The sequence below is a fragment of the Orbicella franksi genome, chromosome 3, assembly GCF_964199315.1.
Source record: "Orbicella franksi chromosome 3, jaOrbFran1.1, whole genome shotgun sequence".
NCBI classification, from domain to species: domain Eukaryota; kingdom Metazoa; phylum Cnidaria; class Anthozoa; order Scleractinia; family Merulinidae; genus Orbicella; species Orbicella franksi.
Genome location: NC_138147.1, coordinates 4330761 through 4357420, shown reverse-complemented (window position 1 = coordinate 4357420; position 26660 = coordinate 4330761). Strand labels below are relative to the sequence as shown.

Sequence of the window (26660 nt, the reverse complement as noted above, 5' to 3'; positions counted from 1 at the left end):
AGTGGCATTGGAAAACACACAGAGATTAGAATGATTAGAATATTCACTAACATATAGATTGGCTTCAGGCAATAACGTTAGTTGTATTCAAATACCAGCTCCTAAATTGAGGATGAGTCACGAACTCGTGCGATCGCATGCGTCATCATGGCCTCCAAGGGTTACGACGCAAACCATGTAAATATGACTTCCGTTAAATAGATTGCACCGAGCAGACGTATTGCTAGTTTGCATAGAGCCTGTAATAGCAGAATTTTGGAGTGTAAATTATCTCCATGGTTACCTAAAGAGACTTTGTCCCCAGGAAGACAGTTTGACATTTTTGTTTTGTTCTTACCTTTCCGTTATTTTTTTCTTCCATTTCGAAACAATCTATTTTGCGATAAGTATAACTATATGTCGCCTTGCTAATTGTTGCTCTTCAACTACATGCCAGTTTTGAAAACTCCATCGGTAACGAGGCTCGAAGTCCTGCCCTCCGTGCTCACCGCTTACGCTTTGTACGTCGAACTTCGCCTCATCTAAACCGCCCGTGCTACAGGATTCCGACAAATAGAGAATTGCCTGCCAACATACTCCAGGTACCCACCCTATAATCACCTTTAAGAAGCAAAGCTAGCTGTAGATAATGTAGTTAATTCCATTCAACTGGATAAAAAGTGGAATACATTCTTAATTTTTTTAAAGCAGTGGTGTGCTTTTAAAGTTAAATTTATGCAAGTGCCTCACGATTGGAAATAACCAGCTCGAATAATTATATGAATTATCAGTATTTTGCTCAGTCACGTTGCACTACAGAGCACATATAGAAAACTAGTTATATTTTAAATACCGTATTTCCGTTCAGGCATAAAAAAAGTGAGGGTTTCTACAACTTTTAAAAAATTTGTTTTTGAGGAAGCTTGAACCCCGTGGAAGGTACTTTGGGAATTTCTTGGTGGGGATGTGCCGCTGGGACCCTGGAACCCTTAGCCTATACCAGAGCTAGTTCAGCTGAATTTTGCTACCCTATACTAGAGTAAACTTCCCAAATCCCCCCATCTATCGTCACTGTTGAGGCTGATTTGCGTAAATTTAAACTTGCTGATTTGATATTTTTGAATGACAATTCCTGGGTTCCTTAGTCTAGATAAAATCTTCAACCAACTAGTCAGTTTTGTGAAAAATGATACCCTGTTCTAGACCCAAAACCTCTGATTTATATACCCTATCCTAGAGTAAACTGCTTGAAAACCATACCCTTCACAGCGGCACATACCTATATAGCCCATATATGGCAGTGCTCCCCCCTGAGCTTGAACCAAGTCTAGGTTAAAAAATACATCTTTTATCCCCACTCAATTCAGGTTCTCGGCTTCCTTCTCTCCAAACACCTTTTTATTTTCGTCTTAAGCATACTTATTTCCTCTACATTTCTACCTAGTTCTAACTTTTTTTAATCCATTGGTAAACTTGAAAATTTATGGATGTCATTTACATGGTCTCCGGTTAAGAGTGCCAACCACGGGAAAATGTGACCAATATGGTTAATGAAAGGTGGCAAATTTTAGCTCTCCCGCTGTATGCCTCGAGTTGTAAGAATAAAGAAAATGGCTGACTGTTCTGAGTTTCAAGTTTGTGGCATTAGCAATTTATTGCTTAGCTCAGCACACGATTCTTCCAACTAGGGCACAAAATCAATTTTCACACATGCAAACAGGAGAAGTAAACAAATTTTGGCAAAGAAAATTCTAAGTTTTCCTATGAAAAAGATCTATTCACGATCAACCGGGATGTGATAATTTCGCTGTTTTTCTCTGTTTAACAACAATATGGATGTGTCGGTGGCGTTGGAAAAACACACTGAATAAGAAATAATTAGAACATTCACTAATCTTATTTTCTCCTCAAGCAATAACGTCCAGTGGTACGTAATTACCGGCTCCTGGATAAGGGATAAGTCACGAACGCTGCAATCACATGCGTCATCATGACCTTGACCGAGGGTTACGGCGCAAACCATACTGAAGAAAAGACCTCCATTTAATAGATTACACCGAGCATGCGTAGCGTTAGTTTGCATAGAAGCTGTAAGAGCAGAATTTTGCAGCGTAAATCTCCATTATTACGTAACAAAGCCTTTGGCGAATTTATCTCCAGGAAGTTTAACATGTTTGCATTGCTATTGGCTCTCTAGCCATTTCTCACTCCACTGCAAGAATCCAATGTGCGTTAAACATATCTATATATCACCTTAAAAATTATAGAGCGTTTTTACATAACGATAGGGCAGCCAAATTGGTTAAACAATGAAATAGCAGCCATTTTTAGCGCACAACATCAATACTGTGCGAGTTGAGCTATTTTCATTCTTAAACACTTTCCTTTTGTTATAAAAATTTGCGTGAATGAAAAAGCTCTATTGCAGCTCTCCAGTTACACTTCAATTGGAAATTTCCATCTGTAACTCAGCCCGCAGTACAGCTGCGCTCCGTGCTCGCCACTTACGCTTCACAAATCACCCGCTCTAAAGGATTTTCACAAATGGAGAATTATCCGACCCTAAATCAAAAAATTTCAGAAGTAAAGTCCGCTGTAGAGAATGCCATTGATGCTTTTCAAGTGGATTAAAAATGAAATTTATTCGTATTCATCAAAAGCAGCGGCCTATGCTTTCAAAATTAAATTCATACAACAGTGTTTCCCGATTGGAAAGAACCACCCAAATAAATGTCATCTTTGTCAGAATTTTGTTCAGTCACGTTGCGCTGCATGATGAAACTGACTTGAATATTTCCACTCACAAATATCAACAAAATTAGGATTTCTACTTGTTTTTTGCTTACTATTTTTGTATCTGAAGTGCACGAGTTAACCTTTCGGTTAGAGAAATTATATCCTATTCTCCATTTCTTTCTGTTGAATTGTGGAAATATAGGCGTGTTCAATGTAGTTTTAAGAGTGACCTAGACTGAAAGCCTTTTGTCAAACCAGGTATTGGCCGAAGAAGCTATTCATTGACGAAACGCAAACATTATCAAAATAGTCGATCATTCAGCAAAAGAATTATCCATTAAATCCATTTCTACTATTCCGTCACAGTACGTTTTCTAAAGTTTCATCAGAAAGTTGATGGTCGTTGCACTTACCTTTTGACAAAACGTCGCTTTTATATTTTTGCAAATGAACACTGATTTCATAGTGTTTTTGTTTTTCCTGAATCACCTCTCTGTAAATTGAAGTTTCATACGCCATCTCGCAACTGTGTCCTGAGCCGGTTTTGGTGAATGACACAGTGTAGGCAAGCTGACTTAATTTTTTTTCCTCTTTACGTCAGTGATAGACCTGTCAATCTTTAATTCTTGAAGTACGTATACTCTGATAATATTTTTACAAATGTGAGGTTGCCATAGCATTTGAATTTATTTTCATAGAGCACAAATTTCCTCCGTTTGATCCGTACGTGACGATAAAATTCCTTTGCGGTGATTTCAGCTCTCAAGTAAGTGCACAGTATAATTTGTTTTGACGGTTTATCAAATAGATCACTTTTATAACCGACTATCAGGTAAACGAGCAGCCACGGTCTGATTAGCTTTACATGGGCGGTTTTATTATTACGGCACCGGATCTCGCCAGTCTTTGAAAAATGGCATTAACTTGGCGTTTTTGTCAAGTTTCTGTTCGATCGATAAATAAGTCAGTGGCTCATTCCGAAACAAGTTAACAGCTCACTTTAAGGGTTTCTACCGACTTTGATACCTAACTCGGGCTAAGCACGTCGCCAAATATCAGTGGACAGAATCCTCGAGTTTGCGGTTTAATTGTCACTTATCCAGCCCTTATAAGGGCCTGTTCATATGGAAGCAAGTAAGTAAGTAAGTAAAGACTTTATTTAAAGAGGGTAGCACTAAAGCGGGGAAAGCGGGGAACCCCAGTGAGGTGAGGTACCTCACCTACCGGTGTTAAAGAAATACTTGTCTTCACGTGCAACCCCGGGGACGCGGGGTGAGGTCCAAAATGCAATCGCGTGGTCGCTAAGCACGCACAAAAACAAAGAACTAGCGTTTGTTTGTTTGTTTTTTCGTTTGTTCCGATGAAGCTGCTTTTCGCTTCAATGTCGTTCTTCCAGACAACACTTTAGCTTGATTCCGCTGATTAGCCTGACCGTAAGATTCCACGCTTCCATGCCCGAGGTCCCCACTTCCATGTGAAAGGGTTTATTTTGCAAGATTAGCCATTAAGCAAATGATATTTCCGACCCTGAAATCTTCCGCGCGACTGATAAAAACACAAAGTCAGTATAATCTGAACAGCCCGAAAGTAAAATATTTACTTTTTTTAGACAAAACCTTTTCCTTGTTTTACTGGTCGAGAATCATTTGGTTTATGGAATTTCTTTAGCCGATTTTTTGCTGTAGGAAGTTTCACAACAGATCATATCGCCGGTTGTGAGCAAGCATGTAGTCGGCTGAACGTTTGATATTTTGTAGTCACCAGTCCACATGGTCCAAATTGTTCACATTCAGGAACCGGCTGAGGACTAGGTACAAGATGCGAGATTAACCGATGTATCATTGTTGTGACACTTTTCCTAACAAGCTGGACCTACTTCAGAACATATAAGAATTGCTAATGATGTATTCATCAAGTAGAAAGCATATTGCGCCGCAAAAAAGGACTGGTTGGTTGGCAAATTAAGATGAGAAAAGCAGAATCAATTGCTTTAGAACCGGCATTTTTGGTCGAATTCGGTAACAAAAACAGTTTCCGCGCTTGTTTTCTTTCTTTTTTATTTTACTTTATTTTATTTTATTTTTATTTTTATTTATTTTTTTATTTTTTTATTTTCATTTTTCATTTTCAAACACGCAATGGTTAAACCATTGGGTAAACATGCTACGGTAAATTGACGTTTTGTTACTTTTAAGTGTCAAATTTTCAGTTTCTGAGCAGATATTGGCCACCAAAAGACAGAAAAAAAAGCAAAACTGTCAAGGAAAATGTCGATGTGCTGTTTTATTGCGCAAATTTAGTTGACGGGTTTCCAACAGATATGGAAACGTACGTTTGGCCTCGCTGTTTTAATTTCCACCACTTCTTTGAGTTCACCCCGGCCTATTTCCCCCAGCATGCAATGCAGCTTGTGAATCGGACCTAGTGCACTTAAATAAACAAAATGTATTAAGAAAGCATCCAAACAGTTTGCCAAGGATGTGTATCTACATAATTATATTAACAGCCTAGGGTGCTTTTGGTCCCAAAATACCTGCCAAAAGTGATCTCCTTGCAGTATCAAAATCCACGACGAAAACAAAGAAAAATGAGAAGAGTGTATTGTCCTCGAGTAGTAAAACTAAGCATCAAATTATCAGACTGATACCTTCAGCGTTGAAAGAAATGTAGTGCCAATTAGTCTTAAAGATATATGTTTTGAGCTTTGTTTTGAAAAGGCTTGCATTTTTTCTTAAAGACAAAACATCTATATATTTTGCAAGCCGTTTGTCATTAATTGAGTTTCCATCGTTTGACATATAATTGGGCAATAGTTAGCGTTGTGTGACAGTTTGCCAATCATGATTGCATGCCGAGTATACAAAGCAGAAATTAACAACACAAACGCTTCGTAGCCAGGCAGAACATTCTCACGAAGGGTTAAAAGAAGGGTTGCTGAAGAGTCTTGCTCAGAGGAAACGCAGACAAGGTTACCAAGTTGGGTACATTGGCCTAAAGCTCTCCGATCACCCTTTTCTTTCAGACGGTAGACGCGATTGTGGAAGTTGACTAAGACGCAGTGCTTGGAAGAGTTTTGTGCTCCCATACTGAACGTGAACAAACATGAATACAGAATACATCTCCATGAGAGGTAAGACTTGATAAGTGTTGTGCAAAAAGCAAAGTAGATAAAATCTTAGGAAGGACTATTTGTTTCGATCGTTGATCAAGCTGGAATAATTTGCATGAGAATCAGGTAAACTCTGAAAGTTGAATAAAACTTAACAAAATCCTTAGCAATGCAAGCTTGTTTAGTTTGGATTTAAAACTTTCAGTGGCAAAATGGTTTAGTTTTAGCAGTGTCGAGGTGTTACGTTTAAGATGAAGACATATATTTAGAGGAAAGGCTATTTTGTCGCCAGTTCCCATTGAATGCAAAGATCTGAGTTTAAATGTATTTAGCTTAAGTCGTGAAAATGAATTAATCCAACCAAAGTTTGCGCGGTCTTAACTATAATCAACAAAAGAAAGAAATCAATATGATTTCGAAATTACGTCTATTTTAAGTAACACAGCAGCTGAGATGTTTAGAGATATTCAAAATTTATATCCAGTACTTCAACATACATATAAAAACGCGCCTAATACCAACTCTTTTGTTCTTTTTGACAACGTCTACTGTTTATGGCAACTGAAACGGAACATAAATAGACGAGAAAGCTTTGACTGATTATCATTTCATGCTCAAGAGCAAAACATCACTAGACCGCTTGTTGGCATTTTTTTTGCCTCTCCCGGTTTTGAAAAAAAAATTAAGTATATCAATTGAAAGTATTTTGAGTAACAGATACATTTCTGCTCTCTCAATTCATCCCATTACAGCGACTACCATCTATGGGTAACATCGATCAAAAGTTTGCTGTCTTATCAATTTCTTATTGCCTGAACTGTGGTGTGTTTTATGTAGGTTTATTATGCACCCTAGTCGTTAAGGGAAAAAAACTAGCTTATATATAAGGAAAATGTGTGCGTTTCATTGGAAAATATGCAGGAGAAATAACGCAAGTATTTGGTCAATAAATTTCACAGTTCATCGCTCCAGCATTAATTATAATGATTTAAAATAATCATCGTGATAAAATCCGCCAATCCTTGAGCATGGTACTCGAGATGCAAACCCTTTACTTGAACAGTTGAACACTCGTGCAATCGATTGAGTTAAACAAAACAGTCATTGGCCTCCCGTGACACTCTCAGAAATGGTCCTACTCAGTTTTCTGTGGAGCGTAAGCAATTAAGAGAAATAAAAACTGATTATACGACATGGCCTCATTTTAATGACAAGTCTTCTGGCCCTCCCTGTGAGCAATCCTCCCTTCTTTAAATCTTAAAAAGTTACTTGTACATTCGCTAAAACAATTAGATTATTCGCTTTCGATTTCTATAAGGTTTTAGTATAAATCTACTAGCGTTCTATCACGAATGCCGATCTCTGATTGGCTACGCTACTCACTATCTATTCTGTGATAGATAGTTAGTAGCGGAGCAGTGTGTCCTTGTTAACAAAATGACGGCCGCTTCTTGGCGTTTTCGAAGTGTCTGTGAAGAGGATTTAGATTAAGTTTTGAACGACCAGTAGATTTATACTAAAACAATTAGATTGTTCGCTCTCGATTTCTATCGCGCGATAGAAATCTCGAACTCATAATCTAATTGTTTAGCACATAGTAAATGATGCCGAAGACCGATTCAGCTATCACCTATCAGAAATATCAAGTTCATAATCTGATTGTTAAATAGAAGCACACTGGCTGCAAACCATGGAGCACGTATGTCCCGGATGTTGTGTTGCCAGCATAATCACCGCTCCTTCTCAGTTGTAGATATTTTCGCTTTTTCATGCTATATTCTAAGCCAAATAGAAAATAATGATCCTAGGTTTTCTAAGAAAATAATGCACTATCGAGATCTGGAAAAACTGATGGACGCACTCGGGTTCGGGTTCGCTCGAGCTTCCACCAGCACTTTTTCAGACGTCCTCAAGCGTGAATTGTTTATTTATTTGTTTATTTATTTTTTATTATTTTTTTCTTACAGCTGATCAAATGGACAGGCACCAGAAGGTTTTCACTCGATGGATTAACCTACAGCTGGCAAAAGTAAGAATTAACGCTTATTGTCAACCTTACAACTCTTGTTGCAAAACATTGGTCAATTATTTTCTGATTCATTTTACAATAACAATATACTATCATGTAAACAGGGCAGAATAATTAAGGAGGCAATCACCATAGCAACACATTGATCAATTCCTTATTCTCTTTACAATAACAATATACTATCATGTAGACAGTGCAGAAGAATTATGGAGGCAATTACCATAGCAACACTGCACTATTTCAACTCTGAATTCTTCAGCTAGAATCAGTCACAAGGGTACTTTTAATCCTAATATAAGGAGAGTTTCCATAAATATTTCAATCGTCTGAAAATGAGTTTGCCAAAACCGAGTAAATCTCTTTCACATTCATAGCGAAATAATCCCGATTTTCAGCATTTTTCTTTCTGCTTGCACCATTTTTTTTTCTCTTTTTCTTCTTTACAGAAAAAGGGACAAGAATAAGATCGAGGGGGACTTGAGTGAGCCCAGGTGGCCTACAAATTTATAGTCGTTCATGAAATGCTAGAAATGTGCGGCAAATCTCACTGAAATAATTGTTTATTTACGTGCACGATTCAAAATTGCTGCTTCAAACGACAAAAATTTCATCAAAAATGCGATACAAACTGCCTGTGTCAACGAACGTCAAGAAAATAAATATAAATAATTAAAATCCTATTCACCAACAAGTTTGTCTTGTTCAGGTGAAATATTATGATTTTTTCTAAAGTAAACCTCGACTTGGTCAACCATAATATTTCTAAATCTGCATCTCATGCATGGTCAATAACAGTTACCTAACTATGTCTTAATAAATTTGGATGAGTTCATTTGGGATGACCTGGATCAGGATAATGATCACACGGATCATGGTACATTAAAGGAACTGGTGAATCACTCTGGTCACGGATTTATCGGCCCATTTGCTTCACCCTGATCCGAGTGATCTTGGATCACTGAACCTGATCCAGGTCTCCCCAAAGGAACGCACCCTAATTTTCACTGACTCTGCGAAATCTTAACCAGTTACTGTAACCAAACTCAGCACCTTTCAATTTTTTTCTCTTATGAAGGCAAACCCTCCTGTTAAAGTCACTGACCTTACCGATGAACTCAAAGATGGACAGATACTGCTTACTCTTGTTGAAGTGCTTCTCGGAATTAAAGTTTCAAGAGAGACGAAGAAAAATCGCATTAGCTACATCAAAAATGTTCAGGAGGCTATGCGAATTCTGGCCAGAAGCAAGGTACATATGTGTCTCAATTACAACAGATCTTAATTTAGTCCACCAAGGACCTAAATTAAGTTAACAATAATAATAATAATAATAATAATAATAATAATAATAACTGTTTATTCACAAATCCATAGGAAAGTGAAAAGGAGATAAAAGAGGTGATCCTTTTCTAGTTTATCTCCTGATAATAAATAATGCTATTACAAACGGACTCGCAAGTAGACACAAGTTGAAAACTTGGGTCTAATTGCAACTCCGTTTGGCCAGGCCTTGCGTTGACTTACGATGGCTATTTAACAATTGGACCCGTAGCCCGCAAGGGCTACGGGTCAATAGCCCATGAGGCGAAGCCGAATGGGCTATTGACCCGTGGCCCTTGAGGTCGAAGGGTCTAACTGTTTTAGTATCACCCAACTAGTCGGACAGAAAAGGCAATAACAAAGTTAGCAAATGTAAGTTGAAGAAATATTTATTTGGGAATAAAACGAAAGAAAGCGTCACGCTCGATTGCGCCAATTTCGCTACTCGAGGACTGTTACTAATAGTCCTCTAGTAGCGTAGCCAATTAGAGTGCAGGATTTGCATTAGTCCACTAGTTGGGTGATACTAAAAGCCATTACAATGTACCCCAATTTGAAATCTTTTTATTCATGTCTAGGTTCGAACAGCTGGTGTTATTGGCAGCGACATAGTGGCTGGAGTTCAGCGAGCCTCTTTAAGCTTGATATGGAGTATTATCCTACAATTTCAGGTATTACTGTGAGTTTGTCTTATTTCCGAACCTTTCTCACCCGTGCCAAAGTTTCCAGAAATTTTGATCGCATGGAAAGCCACAAATATTGCGTGAAACTCAAAGATTTGGCTAATATTTGGTTAAAAAGGATCAAAGGAATCGTCCGGGAAGACCCATGGGCGATTGGCGGAATCTGCATGTTGCTTATTTCATCAGTTGATAAGTAAGTTATGAATTCAAATATTACAGTCAAACCAAGTGAAACGTACTCCCAAGATTACCTTAATGAATTGATTATTTGAACATTGAACCCGCTAGAAGTTTCAATAATGCAATAATGAATTAATTATTTGAACATTAACCTCGTTAGTCATTTCAAAATCAATATCAAATTGATTTTTTTTTTTTAACATAAACTCATTATTTTTCGCCGTATTCTTGGAACAACTAGCGATAATCAATCCATTAATACATACTTGAAACGGCTAGCGGGATCAATATTCTAATAATCAATTCTTTAATGTAATCTTGAGGGGTACGCTTCACTTGGCTTGACTGTAAAGTAAATGTTCTTTGCATAGGTCACTGAGACAATCCAGCCTGCTCTAACGGATTATGGGGTGGACAAAAAGCTGTTAGCTTGGTGTCAGGATCGCCTAAAAGGGTGAGTAGATGCCACTGATAGGACAGTAGATTAAGATTTAATTGACTGTGTGTTTAAAGAAAAAAAATCAATTCCTTCATCGAATGATACGTAGCAGATTTTAACCATCAAGAGAAAAAAAAGTTCATATATAATATCTTATCGAAAAACAAAACAAAAAAATATGCATGAAAATTTGAACCGAAAAATATGGGTACTGCTTGAGAATTCCTGCGCTATTTTTACCAATAGTTCGTCCCTAAAATCATTCATTAAACAGGGAACCTCCTTTAACGTGTGTTTTCTGCTTTACAAGACGCAAAACAAGGCTCACTGGTGTTACAACACTCTTTAAGCATTATTTGCCACGGCCCTTAAAGTAACATTTACCTAAAACTCTCGACATTAATTCATCGATCATTGCGGTCTTGCCTCCACTAGATACAAAGAGAAAGTCAGTGTGTCTAACTTAACTAGCAGCTGGCTCGATGGTGTAGCGTTCAATGCGCTTCTTCATTCCTTCAAGTAAGTTTGTTATTCGGTGAAATCATGCATATATATTGGTATAAAATAAAAGTGAAGTCTCCATACGAGCCAGATGACCCAATCGGCTAGCCCCTATCTCCGGTGTCAGTAGCACGAAGCGATTAAGAGTATTTCTATTCAGCTCCCCCGGATAGGATGCGAGTCCATCACAGGGTTACCCCCCAGCATTAAATTCGCCGGTACCCATTTATACCTCTTGGTGGAGAGAAGCACTTTTATAGCAAAGTGTTTTGCCCAAGAACACAACACAATGTCTCCGGCCAGGACTCTAACTCTGACCGCTTGATCTTGAGGCAACCGCGCCTCCACCATTTTGGTTTAGGTTTGGGCATATTTCTCTGGTACTATCCCTCAGTTTCAGTAGTCATTTTCACTTTTTAAGTAGTTGGATTTGAGTAAGGACTTATTAATTGAGGTTTTTATCAAAATTCCCTGGGATTTGTAAAGGCAAAGGTTTGTATGAAGTCAGAAAGAAAACTTGTTATATATACTTGTGGCTGCCTACGAGAAATGCACCTAGTGAATGTTCTTGTTACAATGTATTTATCGCGCTTATTGACCTTAATTTCCAGCCCCTCCTTGTTCCATTTTGATGCAATCAGTGCCGATGATCTCGAGAAGCGAGTTACGCATGCATTTAATCTGGCAACCACCTCATATGGTGTACCACCCCTTTTCGAATCCAAAGGTAAGGAAAAACGATTGACATCACACTTAAAGTGAAAGACGATGACTTAAGTTATTAAGCCTCATCATTTCATTTCTTTTTCACACCACTAGTGATATTTGTATAGCTTCCCCTTTTATTTCTGTTTATTTTCCTTTATTGTCAATTAAAAAAAGAAATAACAGCTAAGATAAAGAACAATAATCAATAATAAAAGAAAAACTCTACAAATCGTACTAAGGGCGTCAAAAAGAAATGTTCTTAATTCGTTTCCATTTGCAGAAGGAATGTTCAATTATACTTTTAGTTAATGCGGGTTATTGCCCTATATCCTGGGAAATAACCAGTACAAATACTATGTGGCAATTTACATGCGTTATATATTTTAAGTACCATAACATGTGCTTGTTGTATCCTGTTTGTTACAAGATATTGGTACGGACTCACCGGATAAGAATATGATAACGCTGTTCTTATCATATTTGTATCAATCTGTGGAGAAATACGCATGCTGCGTTGATGTCTCGAGGAAAGAAGGATCACTCTCCGGGGTTACGAGAAGGGTAAGTGGCTTCCTAAAATAACTTTACAGTATCATTGATAGATAGCATTCCTAAGCTCTTAGAGCTGTCCACTGTTACTCGATTACAACTGAAATTTCACGAGAATTAGTTTTTGTCACCACAGTAAAGATTCTTCGCTAAGCTTTGTGTGGAATAGCCCTTTAGGTGCATATGTAGATATGGTATTAAAGGCCAAATGACAAAATAGCAAAACTGACTTTTTTCGCGATGGTATAGCAGCTAGCTAATTCTAGTTTTAGTTTGCAAAGTACGTACGTTTTATACTAACTAATATTATTATTGTATCAATATACAGCCCGATTTTTCGAGCCCTCCATCTTTTTTCTTTTTCTTTTTTGTTTTTGTTTTCCGATTGGCGAATAGTTACTTGAGAGCCTAACTCTCATTTTTGAGCGCTCTCGATTTTTCTGTTCCCTAACCGGTTCCAAAAATCGGGCTGGCATCTTAGGTTAATTAAAGTACATCATTCATTGTTTTCACCTGGACTCTTTTGGCCAGGAATATGAAGTCGAGACTACTTCTACCAGTTTCGAGAGCTCGCGATCAAGTGGCGCCACGTACGACGTTAAAACCTTTACCACAACACATGAAGAAAAGAACGATGGAGTGTTCCATGACAGCAACATAAACAAGGAAGTGGGGCATGAGCGAGTTTTTAATATTCAAGGCTTTCCTACAGAGATCCAAATTTCAGAGGTAGGACATGGAAATGGGATGATAGTAAAAAATGTTGTTCAAATGTTGTTGTTGTTGTTTATAGTGGTCAATGCGCTTCGCCACGCCTAGCTAGTTCACAGGCATACCACTTAAACTGGAAGAAACACATATATCTCCTAAACATAATAGGCTAAAAAAACCCAAATTGGCGGGAAGCAGAGCAGTAGTGAGGTATTTACAAGCATGACCGAGGAGTTGAACTAGGGTCTACCGAGAAACAACCCGAGCGAAGTGGCCAGAGCAGGGCTTGAACCCGCGACCTCCAGACTATTTTTACTTCAACTTCAAGACTTTGTTTTTCAGTGCTTTAAAATTAAAATCCTAGTCCTTTGCATTTGACATTCCGGCCTATATTTGGGCGATTATTTAACACTCTTTAAAAACCAGATTTCTTGATTACTTCGAATAATCCGTCTGTCAATTCCTAAGTGGAGAAAAAAACTTAGCTTCTACAAGCAGAAACAAAATCTTCATTTTTTTAAGGGTTCCTGCGCAATACTGTTGTTGCCAAATTAAGTAAGAACATGTTGGATCCGATGTCAATTGACCTCAGTTGCCACAAAATACTGAGCTGATGACTGGAAAATAATTGTTGCTCACTACTGAAGCATTTTACTGCAAATATATTCGCTTGATCGTCCTTTCAACAGTCGCCTCTCTTTTTTTCATGTCAAAATCATTCACGTTTAGATTAAATAAATTAAACGCAATAAACAACTGATCTGGCTGTTTCCAAGCCCAGAAGCAATGCTCGGATTTATTCTTTCTCTTTCTTTCCATATTTTCAGCGAAAAGCTTTTGTCGTGTCTCCGTTTCGAAAACCTACTTCAAGTTCTTCTAGAAGTTCCTCCTCAGCTTCAAGTCCAACCTTCAAGGATTCGGAAACTAAGGTAGCCTGAATCTTTAAATTATCCTTCTCTGTCGGTGCTGCTGCTCATACATGCTGCTACGCTGTTTCAATTTGTCTTATTCTATAACGCTTTGCGAAAAAGAATTTCCTCCCTCCCTTCCTCCCCTTAAACCACGAAAATAGAAATTCACGTTTCATGTTTACCTTGCAAGCAATCACCCAAGATAATCATGAAATCACGATTCACAAAACAAGCATTAACTTACCACCACACGATCTAAGACTATCGTTTCCGAGTTCAGTTCAACTAGAGGTCGATAGTCTAAGCTTGGTCATCATTCAGGTATTATTTCTCCCTGACTCCCTCATCCAAGTTGACGATATTTCGATGGAAGCCTTTAGAGTTATCTGACAACCTGCGTTTAACTTGCAATGAATAAGCATTACATTGGGCTTTCAAATTCGCTTCTTATTATGACGAGTGTGCTGGTCACGTGGCTGGCAAGCAGGCCTGTACTTTAATGATTTAACTGAAGTCCCAAGTTATACACTATAAGTTCAGCAAGGACGTTTGACGATTTTCTAGATCAGGTCTATTTTTGGTCCAATAATTTTCCCCCGTTCTCGTGTAACAGGTATAAAATGATTGAATAGCTTTAATAATTTAAGTTTCGAATCAAGCCCTGAAATCATAATGCATGTGCTGTGTATGGAAATAATGTTTTTTTTTTTTTGCCAAACGCATACAGGATTGAAATGGTCCTTTGATCTGCAATGTAACAGATCATCCTCGTGTGTGTATTAAAATTGCTGATTTGAACATATTGTTAAAGTCAATAGTGACTTTATGCATTTTCATTTTCTCCATTTCTCTACCGCCTAACCTTCCTTTTGTAGGAGCTTATGGAGGAGCCTTTAAAGTTCACATCATCTCCTGAAAGGTCAGGAAAAGAATCGTACGCGTACACTGTAACAACGATACAACGAAGTATCACAACAACAGATGACTATGTCACGTCCACACAGACTACCAACGAGGTATATGTTTGTTTCAATCTGCAATTCACCTCGCATTTCTTACTTCTTTCTCGGAATAATCACAAAATAAAGATATCCAAGCTACCTAAAATTCAATCAAAACGTCTCTCTGGACTATGATAGTTTTACAGCGATCAGACACAAACCTCCAACGCCACTTCCTAGTTTCGACTGAGTTTGAACGGAGCATTTGCAATATTTGTATGAAACGTTATAAAAAGAGCAGCAGTAAGCCAAAACACGAACCGTAAACTAAGTGGATAGCAACTGCTAAATTTCCTATACATGTGCAGCTACAAAGCTTGCTATTTTAGTCGAGCTTTTTGAAATTGGGCTTAAAACTTGGAGAAAGTTGAAAAGAATGTGCGCGTGGCGTCTTTGACCGCTATGAGACTAGTAGAATAATAATTAGCTGGACAAGGTAGCATGCAAGATACAGACAACTTGACTCTGCTTTTGCCACCTAACAGTTGTTCAGCTCTGAAGATAATCAAAACGCTTCAGCAGCCAAGCAAGCCACAACGGGAACCCAAGTAACAATCAAGGGTCAGGACAGCTTCACGAAAGGAAAAACAGGAGACGATGAAAAGGTAATGGTATATTCAGTTAGGGCACTAAGAATCTACTTGGCTCAACTCCACCAACTGTTGCTTGGTTTTTGGTTTGCTTATAGTAAGTAAGTAACTTTATTTAACCAGGGAAGCCGATTCAGAAACGATGCTGGTATCCATACGGGCCCTGGGGAATACGAATATGTGCAATTTAGATTTTATATACATGAATATTATTTCCACTGCTTATCTTCCTTGTGGAAATGAATCCTCGCTTTCATAAGATGACATGAACCTGTATCTTCAAGCTATGTTTTTTTTCTAACAGATCACTAGCCAGAGTCGCGACGGTTACGACACAGAAAAGAAACTTATATACACAGTTGAGGGAGAGGTCAGTATCAAAGATTTTCAGATACATATTATATTTGTAAATAAACAAAGAAAACTATAGTAGAATTGGCACGTTTCACGCGATCGTAGGAGTGCTCGATACAAAGACAATATACGCGGAATAGCTCGTAATTAGTTGACGGTTACTCGAAAAACTAGAGAAACTGTCAACTAGCTTTTATCAAAAAGATTTTATGGAGGGGGCGTGGCTTAGTGGTTAGGTCGCTGGATTTGTGACCCAGTGGCCTCGGGTTCAAATCTTCCTCCTGCCACTAGATGAGTTTGTGTTTGGTGGTCTCAAAATCAACTCCTCCAAGCTTTGTAATTATAAATAGCCATCTGGTCAGCCTCCCGCCGCAATTAGTACAGTAGTGCTAAACACTCAGACACTTAAATAAAGTGGTTTTTTTTTCTTTATTCGTATGTTTGTAAATATGCAGGATATATAAATAAGACAAAATAAATTGTCGGATTTGAGCATTTCTCAGTTACTTCGGTGTCCGTGTCAGGGTAAATAGCTTACTTTATACAGCGAGATTAGTTTTTTTTTTTTCTTTTTTCATAGACCCTTTTCATAAATGGCTGCTGATTATCAATTTCTTTTGAAAATGTTAGTTTTAATAGTATTACTGCGGCGGTGATATTTTCATAATAGTTTTGAATAGTTCTAATCAGTATTTAATTTGTAATTTTTACCTGATGAATCGTGATATTAGCGTTATTTAGTTGTTAGGTTCTCATTAGTTATTAGGTGGAATACCTGTAAACTAGCTATCAAGCTAAGCGTATATCCACGTTAAATAAAGCATTCATTCATTCGTTCAATGTTCAAATTAGCCTGACCAACCTCGTGTTTGAGGTGATAATTCAAAAGACTTGTTACTCTCAAATGACTTCATGAACGTTGTGCTGTTTGTTGCATGGGTAGTAACTTCTTGAATGTACACGCTTCCGTTTAAGTGATAATTAGTTAAAAGTTATTGAGGCCGAACTTGGGGTAAAAGGTCAACTTCGGGCTCCCAGAGTTCCAGTGGAATAAAAATGGCAGCCATATTTGATACAGCCACTTCATAATTACAGACACCTCAAGCTGCAGGTGCAGGTGCAGAGAACGTCACAACGGTGACTGATGTTACAAGGGAAAAAAGAACATACAAGGCAGTAGATAGTGTTGGAGTAAAAGAAAACATTGGAAAAGGACAAGAACAGGAATCTGATGACAAAGCTGCCAATCAGCGCTCTGGGAATAAAACAGTCACACCAAACAAGGAAACAAAGGACGAAGAAATCAAAACGACTGTACGTTTGTATTTTTCAAATATGGAAACTATGGAAACAGCAAAGTCATTACACTGAAGAGAATGAAATGGTCCTCAAATACAGAATGTGAGACGTGCCTGCAGAAGGTCATGGTAGTTGTATTCAACTAAACAAACATCCAGTCCAAGATGATGAATACAACTACCATGGTTCCCCGCAGGCGCATCTCACAGAGGGAATAATTGCCACTGGAAATAACTTTGACGCAAATATACCAAAGAGAGCCATGAAAATCACTGATTCAAAATTCAATTTTGGTTTGCCCAGTGACTATATCATTGCCTGGAATTTCCGAACATTTCTTTTCAGGTTGTAAAAAGATCGAGTGGCAGCAGAGAAGTTTTGTTGATATCCACGGAAAGCATTTCAGGTGAGGGCACGCCAAAGACAACAGAACCTGCTAAGGCAACTTCTTGGCGTTCAATTAGCCCTGACAAGAATGATGAACCAGATTCAGGCGAATCCCCGATTCAATATTTCAAACATGGCAAGGATGACTCAACTTCTCCCAGGTAAAGTTTCAATCAATGTGAAGCTCCAGGTATGGCTCTATTCTCAATAGAATGAAAAGTATCTATTTTAATATTATCATATTACTACATGTCAACTTTTGACTGCCGAAAATTTAAATCATAGTTAGGGAAATAGTTAGGAAGGCCGGTAAATATCAAAGAAGCAAACATACAGGCCTAAGATTAACGTTGGAAGGTGCTTGACCCTGCACATCTTTTGGTTTCTGATTAGACTATGCATGAGTTACATAATCGCAATGCGTCTGTTTGTTATTTGTATGAGCACACATAACCATCTTTTACATTTTGCCATGTTTAATTTTGTACAGGGTTAACCCCCAAAATAGCCAACAAAAACATACAACAAAGAACTTTGCCAGGTTTCCTAACCATTTCCCTCTATTAACTATGTTTGCATGTACATCGCCTTCAAGCTACAAAACATGTGCATGTAGCTCCATGTCCTTGCGGTTCACGCAGTCAGGAAGCTCAGCTAGCTTTCTTCTCTGGCTTATTATCTGCAGCTCCTTCCTTGCAACGGCTCGGTATTTAATCCCCCTGCGTACCCGACTTCGATTCGTATTCGTTTCATCTCCATCGCTTACACGCATTTTTTCTACAATCTCTATTTAACTTAGGGAGTAATAATGAAGGAAAAGCGCGCATAAAATGCGAAGTAAAGGAAAATTAGCGCGTGAAAAATTTAGATTTAAAATTGACCAGCATGACGAGAAAAAAATATGTTTACGAAAGATTTAGTCTATCAGTTCCAATGTTACTTCATCATGTCAAACTGACATTATGCTTTTCAGATACGTGACACAGATTGAGATCAATTTGGGAGGAGAAAGAAAAAATACAGGGTAAGGAAAGGTATTGCTTCCGTTTTCAATTCGTACCACAACACAATTATAAGCACAAAACTGGCATGCACTCACAAAAGCACAGATGAAAATGATGCACACTAATCAGCATCAACTAACGAGAAAGCAGAATTTTTTTTTTTTCTGTCATTAAGATAGGTATCTCTTTCCCATTGATTTAATCTTAATGATTGACTTACTAACGTGAAATTGATTAAAGGGAACTAGCATTACCATTACCTCTGTCATGTCGCTATCTTTTATAGCTAGATACAGAAGCATGCACATAACGCTTCTATGCCGCTAACCCGCCTGTTAATACTCTCCCCAATTTTTAAGTTCAATAACGGAATAAACCCCGACGATTCTTTAATTACTTTAATATCCATGGCTTTCCATTAACTTAACGGTTACTATCTGATGACTAAAGCAGGAACAGAAGACAGGTGAGGTCATAGCTGAATAAACCTAATAATGCCTGTGTGATAAAACAGCTGCAACAATGCTTGATGCAAATCCTCATATGTTTGTCATTTGTTTTTGTCAACATAGATTCAGTTGATTAGTGTTTGTTTCCTAAAATTGTATTAGAGGAAAATTGTGTTCTTTACAAGTACGTACACTTGATATGGTAACATCTCGTGAAATACAGTACCTCCATGCATCCCTTTTACGAGGGGAAACTAGGAACGTAATTTCAGACATTAGACGTAGAGTGCTCTCTAGGTTGTGGAAGTACAATGACAAAATGTTTGCTACTAGTGTATTCTGTATATCTAAGTTTTCGATAGTCCATCACTTACAGGAATCTATTCACACCGAAATTTGCTTTTGTCCAAAATTCAATCCTTGTTCATTCTTAGAAGTAGAAATATGAATTTCTTTCGTCGTTGTTATGGTAGCTGACAATTTCGCATCCACAGAATTACCGTGAAAAATAACCCAATCCACCAGAATATTTTACAGGCACGAGCCAGTATAACCCTGTGTAACAAGATTAACTACGTTCCTTGCAAAAACCAATCGAAGAATGTTTCGATGATTCAGTCCGTGCCAGTCATTGACTGAAATTTATAAGAGATGGTTATGACTTGTGTGTATTTTCAGAGGCTCTACCAACTTCGTTGATTATCTAAAGAGGAAATTAGATGGAGTAGATCAGAGGTTGTGTGATCTGGAGTACGGCTCTAAACATTCCGACAAGGATTCCATGGACTTGAAGACCACTAAGAATGCTTTGGATCAGCATAAGGTCATCCTCAATTTTTTATTCTTTTACTTTATATGTACAAATATTGTTACCTTTTAAATGTACTAAATTTTCCCTTTGCTTTTAACAGCAGTAATGACACATATATTTTATGAACAGAAGTCACTTTTATGAGACAGAAAAGTATGTTATAAATTTCAATTTAAGAAAGAAATTCCCTCGACCATTATCTCCTCTGTAAGCCTACAGCTGAAATCAAATACAACAGCAGAAACAAATCAATAGAAATAGCAGGATCTCATGGCATTTAAAACGCGTTATTTTAATCCAGTCCAAGCCGTGTTGTAATGAAAGTATAAGTGGGTATTTTTTGTACAAGACCAAGACAAACTGAAGTTGTAAATACGAATTCTCTGAGATCCCAACTGATTCCTGATAACTTACTTGAGAGCCACCAGGTGATAACAAATCTGTTTAATGTTATTCTGCCATCCTCGTGAAATAAAGCCTTTACCCAGTTTACCCACTTATTATGCTTTGGTCGTTAAGCACCTTAAACGTAACCTAGCGTTGTGTTTGTCTTTAAAAGGAGGTAATGTTTGAGCTGGAGTACGTCGAGTCCCAGACTTATGATGTCTTAGAAGAAGGAAAGAACCTGGTAAATGAGAGATGCTTTGACCATGCACACGAAGATTACTTCAACGATAGAATGGATGCAACGGAAGGCAAACTGAAAAGGCTCCAGGACAGCATCAACAAGGAACATCAAAGGTAAATTGTGCACTATTCTAGCTAAAGAACTCTTTCGTTGGCCTATGTAAACATTGTTTGGTTGTAGAGCATCAGTGGAAAATATGGGAGGACGAAAAATGCTCTACAATCCCCAACTTGTTGGGGATTGTAAAAACGTCAAACGTTCGCGAGTATTTCTATATCTCAACGGAAAGACGACGAAAATGTGATCTATCTCTTTCAGAAAACACTGCGAGAAAAAGAAGGAATATCACTTGTTTACTTCAACGATTAAAATGTAAATTCTCCTTGCTCCACCATCATGCACAGCTCTCGCCATTTCTTAATTTCTATCGAGTTCTAAATGTTTCATCTTTAGAGCCGGCTTTTTTTATAGCCTGCGTGGCACGTGTCCGAAGGGGAAGGAAAGGGGAAAAAACGAGCGATCGAAGTGCGTGAGGGTAGGGACGCCTCCTCGAGGAGTGCTCTATTCTTCCGCGCTCATTTTAACCCTTTCCCTCCCCTTCTACGGCCTGCCACGCAGGCTAGCTTTCTTACAAGGTTTACTCTGATTTCATTCTTCATTGCACCAGGTTGTTGGACCTTTATATAATTTTACTCAAACAACATTTGGAGCGAATGAATGATTGGCTGGTCCGTGCAGAGTCCCGGCTGCAGTTAGACGATGACGTGGAGCCAACTTATGAGGGAGTGCAGACGCAAGTCACCAATCATCAGGTTTAAAAGTGACCTTAACTCCATGATATTGTACATGCGAAGTTCTTCATGTAATTAATTGACGTAATCGTCTGGCGTTGTTTTTATCCTGATATGAAAGACTTATACTTGTATAAACTTCGATATTTAGGGTAATGTTAACAAATGAACCGCACTTTATTTTCCATGGACTAGTTAAGCAACGATAGCTCTTTCTAGGGGTTTGCCGGCGCAATAAAATCCCGCAGGATGTTGAGAGAACACGAGAAAAGCTAAGCTTGTAAATCACGAGTCGTTAAGCGAATGATTTACAAGCTTTTCTAGTGTGCGTAATACATGTATTTCAGATATTTTATTTTATCCTAATAAAGCTGTTTAAACCCCAAACCGAGCCATGAGTCAGAGGCGAGTGGCTTCATTGCAAAGTTCAAGAAATTTATGACGTCATTCCTAGGTCTAAACAAATATTAATCAAATGGGAAATTTAGCTGACAGTAACTTTCCAAAAGTTTGAAAATAAGACAATGAATCTACTTCTGATGTTTTGATAGAAATTTCAAGAGGAGTTGGCAAATCACTCCATGGTGAACATGATCTTAGACGTGGACTTGGAAGATCCTGCTATAGATGAAACCATCAGGGACTGGGTTAAGGTAGGACAATATCCGAACATTGGTTAAACAAATTATGTTACTACCAACACCAGAAGCTTACAACTTCTGCCGACACGTAATCAGTCGTCTATTGTAAAATAATCTTGCACGTGAAGTGGAGATCTTCTTTCGCGCTTCTTGCTACTTTCTGTAACTCAAAATCTGGGGAAGAGATACATTGTACTGTTAATAAGATCCACCGCACAGAAACTTCCGAACCACTTCCCCCCAATGAGATTGTATAATATCACATTTGTAATGAATATTCTCACATTTTATCTCCACAAATTATTTCTTCACAATTAAAAGACTATTATAAATCATACTGAAAAGTTTAGCCTAAATTTTTCAAATTCGTCGTTTGCAATCCGTGTTAATCTTCTCCATCCTTAGCCATCCTCGTTCCTTTATGGTTTATCATTATGTTTTTGGTGTTTTTCTATCTTATTGAACTGTTATTTTTAGGTTTCCTATCATTTAAAGTTAATTTTGTATGTGGCCAAAATAACTTAAAATACCGTGACTGAGCCCCTTTAACGTTTAGTTAAAACGAGTGGTTGCAAATCGTGTATGGTTGCGCTCTCCACTCTGGGGATTCTTTATCGTTCCCTGAATATCGTGAATTCATTGTGTGCCAAGAGTCGAATACTTTTTTTATATAGCTATTTGAAGAGAAGTTCACTTTGCTTGTGTAGTGATATAATCGAACTAACCCAGTTTCCTGTCCTGTTAGGTCTTGAGTGAGCGCTGGGCGGCAGTGTGGACATGGGCTGAGGAGTGGAAAGAGAAGTTGAACCAGGCCCTTGTCGACTGGAATAAATTACGTGAAGAGGAAACAGTATTGTTGTCATGGCTATCAAGTAAAGAGCAAACACTGGATGTGATTGCCCAGACTGACATCACAGATGACGAACAAGTTAAAATGCATTTGAATCTGCTAGAGGTACCGTATGATAACAATTACTCTGTGAAAACAGGAAAAACAATCGAATTAACTTAGTTGTTGCCTAGATCAGAAGACGCAATTCCAAAGAAATTGTTAAAATCAATAGCAATTTCGTTAGTTTGTTTGCTCTTGTTATTGGTACTGGTATTGTTGCTTATTTGTTTGTTTTGAATATCAAGTTATCCACTAAAATGTACCAAACTCCAAGCAAGCCCATTTAGTACGATTCTTATAAGAGGTATCCATGTTTTTTTTTTTTTTATTTATTTATTTATTTTTTTTGACATCGAGTAAGACCCAAATATTATTTAATGGCTGTTTTGCAATAGGCAGGCACTGTGGTAACCGTAAATGCGTGGAGAGTGAAGGGCGTTCGCATCAGCTTTTCAACATCAGTCGTGTATTTTATTCAAACATCTATTTAATTATTTAGTAACAAACATGAACAATGAACGACGTTTACTTTTCTAACAGACAATGGAACGCGAGATGGAGACTCAAGGAACGCGTTTAGGTTCGCTCCACGAGACTGGAGAACAGCTCATCAAGGATGCTGACTATCACAATTCGACTGCTAAGGGAATCCGAGATCAGCTGGATGACTTTGATGGATGCTGGGCGGATATCACTAAATCGGTCAAGGAGAGAAAAGAAATGGTTAGTAATAAAACAAGAACTAAATTATGAAAGGACCGAAATATACAGTAAAATCCCGATCTGGTTGGTTTGTAATAGTACTTGGACTGAGTGGAGTAAGATTAAAGGAGTAATTGGGTGAGTAATTTCAAAATCAGACGAGCGTGAAGCGGAAGGCTGACTCGAAACTGCGAGCGCGATTACTCCCTAAATTGTATGACACGTACGAATTACGGGGTATCCGATTACAATTTTTTGTAATTGGCCACCTTTAATTAGACACCCACGTGATCGCGCTCCGATAACGTGACAAACTGGCGCTCGAAGAACCAATCACGAATAGATATGGTTAGTTCAAGTATTGTAAGTTGGAAGTAGCGGTGTTAAAATTACAGTCAGTGAAACTAATCTATACGAGTAATCGTTTGAGAAATTAAGAGTACAAGAAATAGGGATTCTACAGTGCTGTATTAGGCTTCCTCCCCACCCGTGCAACGCTCAAATCCGTTTCAGTCTACTCCCCTCTTAACCATTTTTGTTCCATCGATTTTGGCTTGTTATTTTCTCTGCTGTGTACCTTAGTAAAGTACTACTCAGTGATTTCCTACGGTTTAAGGGTAAGGTTGAACATAAAAACTGGCTTTATGGAAAAGTTCCTTGTTGTACATATCCCTGCAGCTTCAAGATGCCCAAAGCAAAGTTAAACAGATGGGAAACTTGATGAAAGAAGTTCGAGCTTGGTTGGACGAGGCAGAGGATTTTATCAAGTTCCTTCGTGAACAAAATGACCCACAAAAGGAAATCCAAGAAAAGATTGAGGTAAAAAGTACCTTCTTTTTTTATTTAGTAAATAATAAAACAACACTAAGCGGGAAGGACAAATTTATCCAGGCAATCATGAGGATTGACTGGAAAAGGTCGCCCAAACGCGGAAGTTGCGTTTTCTAGGCCTAGGAGTTTACGTGCATCGTGAGTGGAAATATCTAAACAAGACATTAAAAATATATAAACTTATGTTTCCACATGAAAGGCTTCTTGTGTAATTGAACATTTTGAGCTCACCAACGAGACGAAACAATCCACAATTAACTCAACAATGAGACAAATAAAAATTCTGTGATAATGTTTAATTGAAAACGTAATTCCTAATTTAGCGGTCCGGCTTCATTCGAAACGGAAGGTTTTGTTGAAAAGCCACTGATTTCCAAGTATTGGAGATTTCCAAACATTTGAAAAATAACATAGTTAATATATGCTGCATAGACTTATAATCGTATCTGGAAATGGTGGATTTGCATGGATTCACTGATTTTTGGAGAGCTTGTCCATATATTTTAGTTGCACTTTTGTTTTTTTTGTTTTTTTTTTATTTTGTTTTTATTTCAAAACGGACCCTTTAAAACTTGTCAGGGTTGTCTCCTTGTTCTAGCTCCTTCCATTGTTTGAATGGGCAAATGCGCCATTCTTGTATCATTAACATGATGTCAATCAGTTTTCTGTTGTTGTCTTGCAGCTGAAATGTGAAGAAAAAGAGAGAAATCAACTTAAAGTCGACGAGATCAACCGCCTTGAAGACGCACTCAGCAGTAACATCGACAAGACTTCAGACTATTACATGAAAAGAGTCACCAAGCCATTCCACAAGAGATGGAATGATGCGACAATGGCGTTAGACAGGTATCGCAACGAAGATTACCCATTCATCAAGCCGGACGACTGCTTTCTGATCAAATGCTTCAAGAAAGCCATTGTGGCAAATTAAGTGATTTTGGTAACAATTCTGTTGCAAAGATGTATATCATAGGTAATGGGGGTTACTATTTGGATACTATTTTGTCCAAGTTAGTCCATACAGATGGAAAAGCGTCTCCAGTGCTAGAAAACAGCAAAATGAGAGGAGAAAAGTCTTATTGAGACATGTTCCTTACAAGAGCTATGGGGACTTAGCTATAGAGGAGTTTCTGCATATCCAATAATTCTAAACAGCAGTTCATAAAACAAGACAAAAACATTTCTTTTTCCGCCGTGTTATATTAAATGGTTTTGAAAGTAGCCAGAGCTTGTGGCTTGTCAATTTGTCCTGTTTAATCGAATAGTAGGAGAAACGCTCTTTTCGTTCACAATATAATTGTCTGGAAAATTATCCGTATTCAGACCGGGCTTTTTCTGTTTTCTATAAACGTGTTCGGGAAGGGGCAGGGGGCGGAAGCCTCACGTTCGCTGAAGGACTAGCAATACTGCTTTTAGGTATGTAAATTACGTTGTATCTTTGCCACCATTTTAGATGAATATGAACAAACACCTTCCAGTGTAACCTCACCCAAACCGCAGATGGTCAAAATAGGTCTGAATTCTCTGAATTGGGAATCTTTAATGATTTGATAGCGCACCAGCTCCTATTGGCTCGATAAGACCGGTTGAAGCTCAAATAAATTTAAATTCGCTTATCCAAGAATTTATAATTAACCGTGGCAAACTAATCAGCATCAGTAGAGTCTTATATTGCATCGTTGTCAATAAAGTACACATTTAAAATTTGGTGCAATTAGTGCTGTACAAAGTAACAGACTGTAGGCGAAAACATGCATTCTACCTGCTCATTTCAAAGGGAACAAGGTCACCCGGGGTACTTAGATTGTGTGGCAAGTTGGCCTGATTCCATTCTTGGCCAAAGTACTTTACGTTCGCAGTCTCGTATCCGACAGTAAATCGAAGTGGCTATGTGCCCCTCAACTTGGAAAATGGATCTTCTGTAAACAGTGGGAACTGTGATGCCACTGAACTAAGTTTTAATTCGTTGGTCATATATCATTTATCTATCGAGCTAGATACGTCACGTTTTCGTATCTTGAAAAGTTTAGCCCACATTTTTCATGTTCGTCGTGTGTATTCCGTGTTAATCTTCTCCATCTTAACCATCCGTGCTTCTTTATGGTTTATTTTTATATCTTTGGTGTTTTTCTGTTTTAGTAAACTACTATATTTAGGCACCCTTCAGTTTGTTAAAGGTAATTTTTGCCCATGGCCAAAGTAACTCAAAATGCCGTGACTGAGCTCCTTAAGAAATAGTGCAAAACGCAACTGTAAAAGAATAATTAAGGAGAGGTTAAACCACGAAGTCAATAAGTCATCCTTGTCCCAGATGGTTACCACAAGGAAAGAATGGCTTCTTATCCAGTCACCAAAGCTAAACTTGGTACTGAACGCGCTTTACGTTACCACTACTATCACGAAGGTTTGTGAAGGAAAAACCATT

At 38.0% G+C, this 26660-nt stretch overlaps 1 protein-coding gene across 3 annotated transcripts; it reads left to right on the top strand.

Annotated features, from left to right (window-relative positions):
* Nucleotides 1–26660, top strand: LOC145480757 (uncharacterized). 3 transcript variants are annotated; one of them, XM_081459078.1, is made up of 25 exons: nt 1–581; nt 5738–5845; nt 7792–7853; nt 8929–9102; nt 9752–9844; nt 10408–10490; nt 10911–10994; nt 11588–11703; nt 12112–12245; nt 12765–12962; nt 13772–13873; nt 14731–14871; nt 15342–15461; nt 15751–15816; nt 16896–17114; nt 17445–17647; nt 18460–18510; nt 19618–19762; nt 20310–20491; nt 21046–21190; nt 21721–21822; nt 22556–22765; nt 23243–23425; nt 24083–24223; nt 24918–26660. In XM_081459078.1, the coding sequence occupies exons 2-25, from the start codon at nt 5818–5820 to the stop codon at nt 25164–25166; spliced, it is 3231 nt and encodes a 1076-aa protein (XP_081315204.1). In that variant the 5' UTR covers nt 1–581; nt 5738–5817; the 3' UTR covers nt 25167–26660. The 3 variants fall into 3 exon arrangements, with proteins under 3 accessions (XP_081315204.1, XP_081315205.1, XP_081315206.1); XM_081459079.1 differs by lacking the exon at nt 1–581 and adding an exon at nt 2988–3481; XM_081459080.1 differs by lacking the exons at nt 1–581; nt 13772–13873 and having other exon boundaries at nt 5492–5845.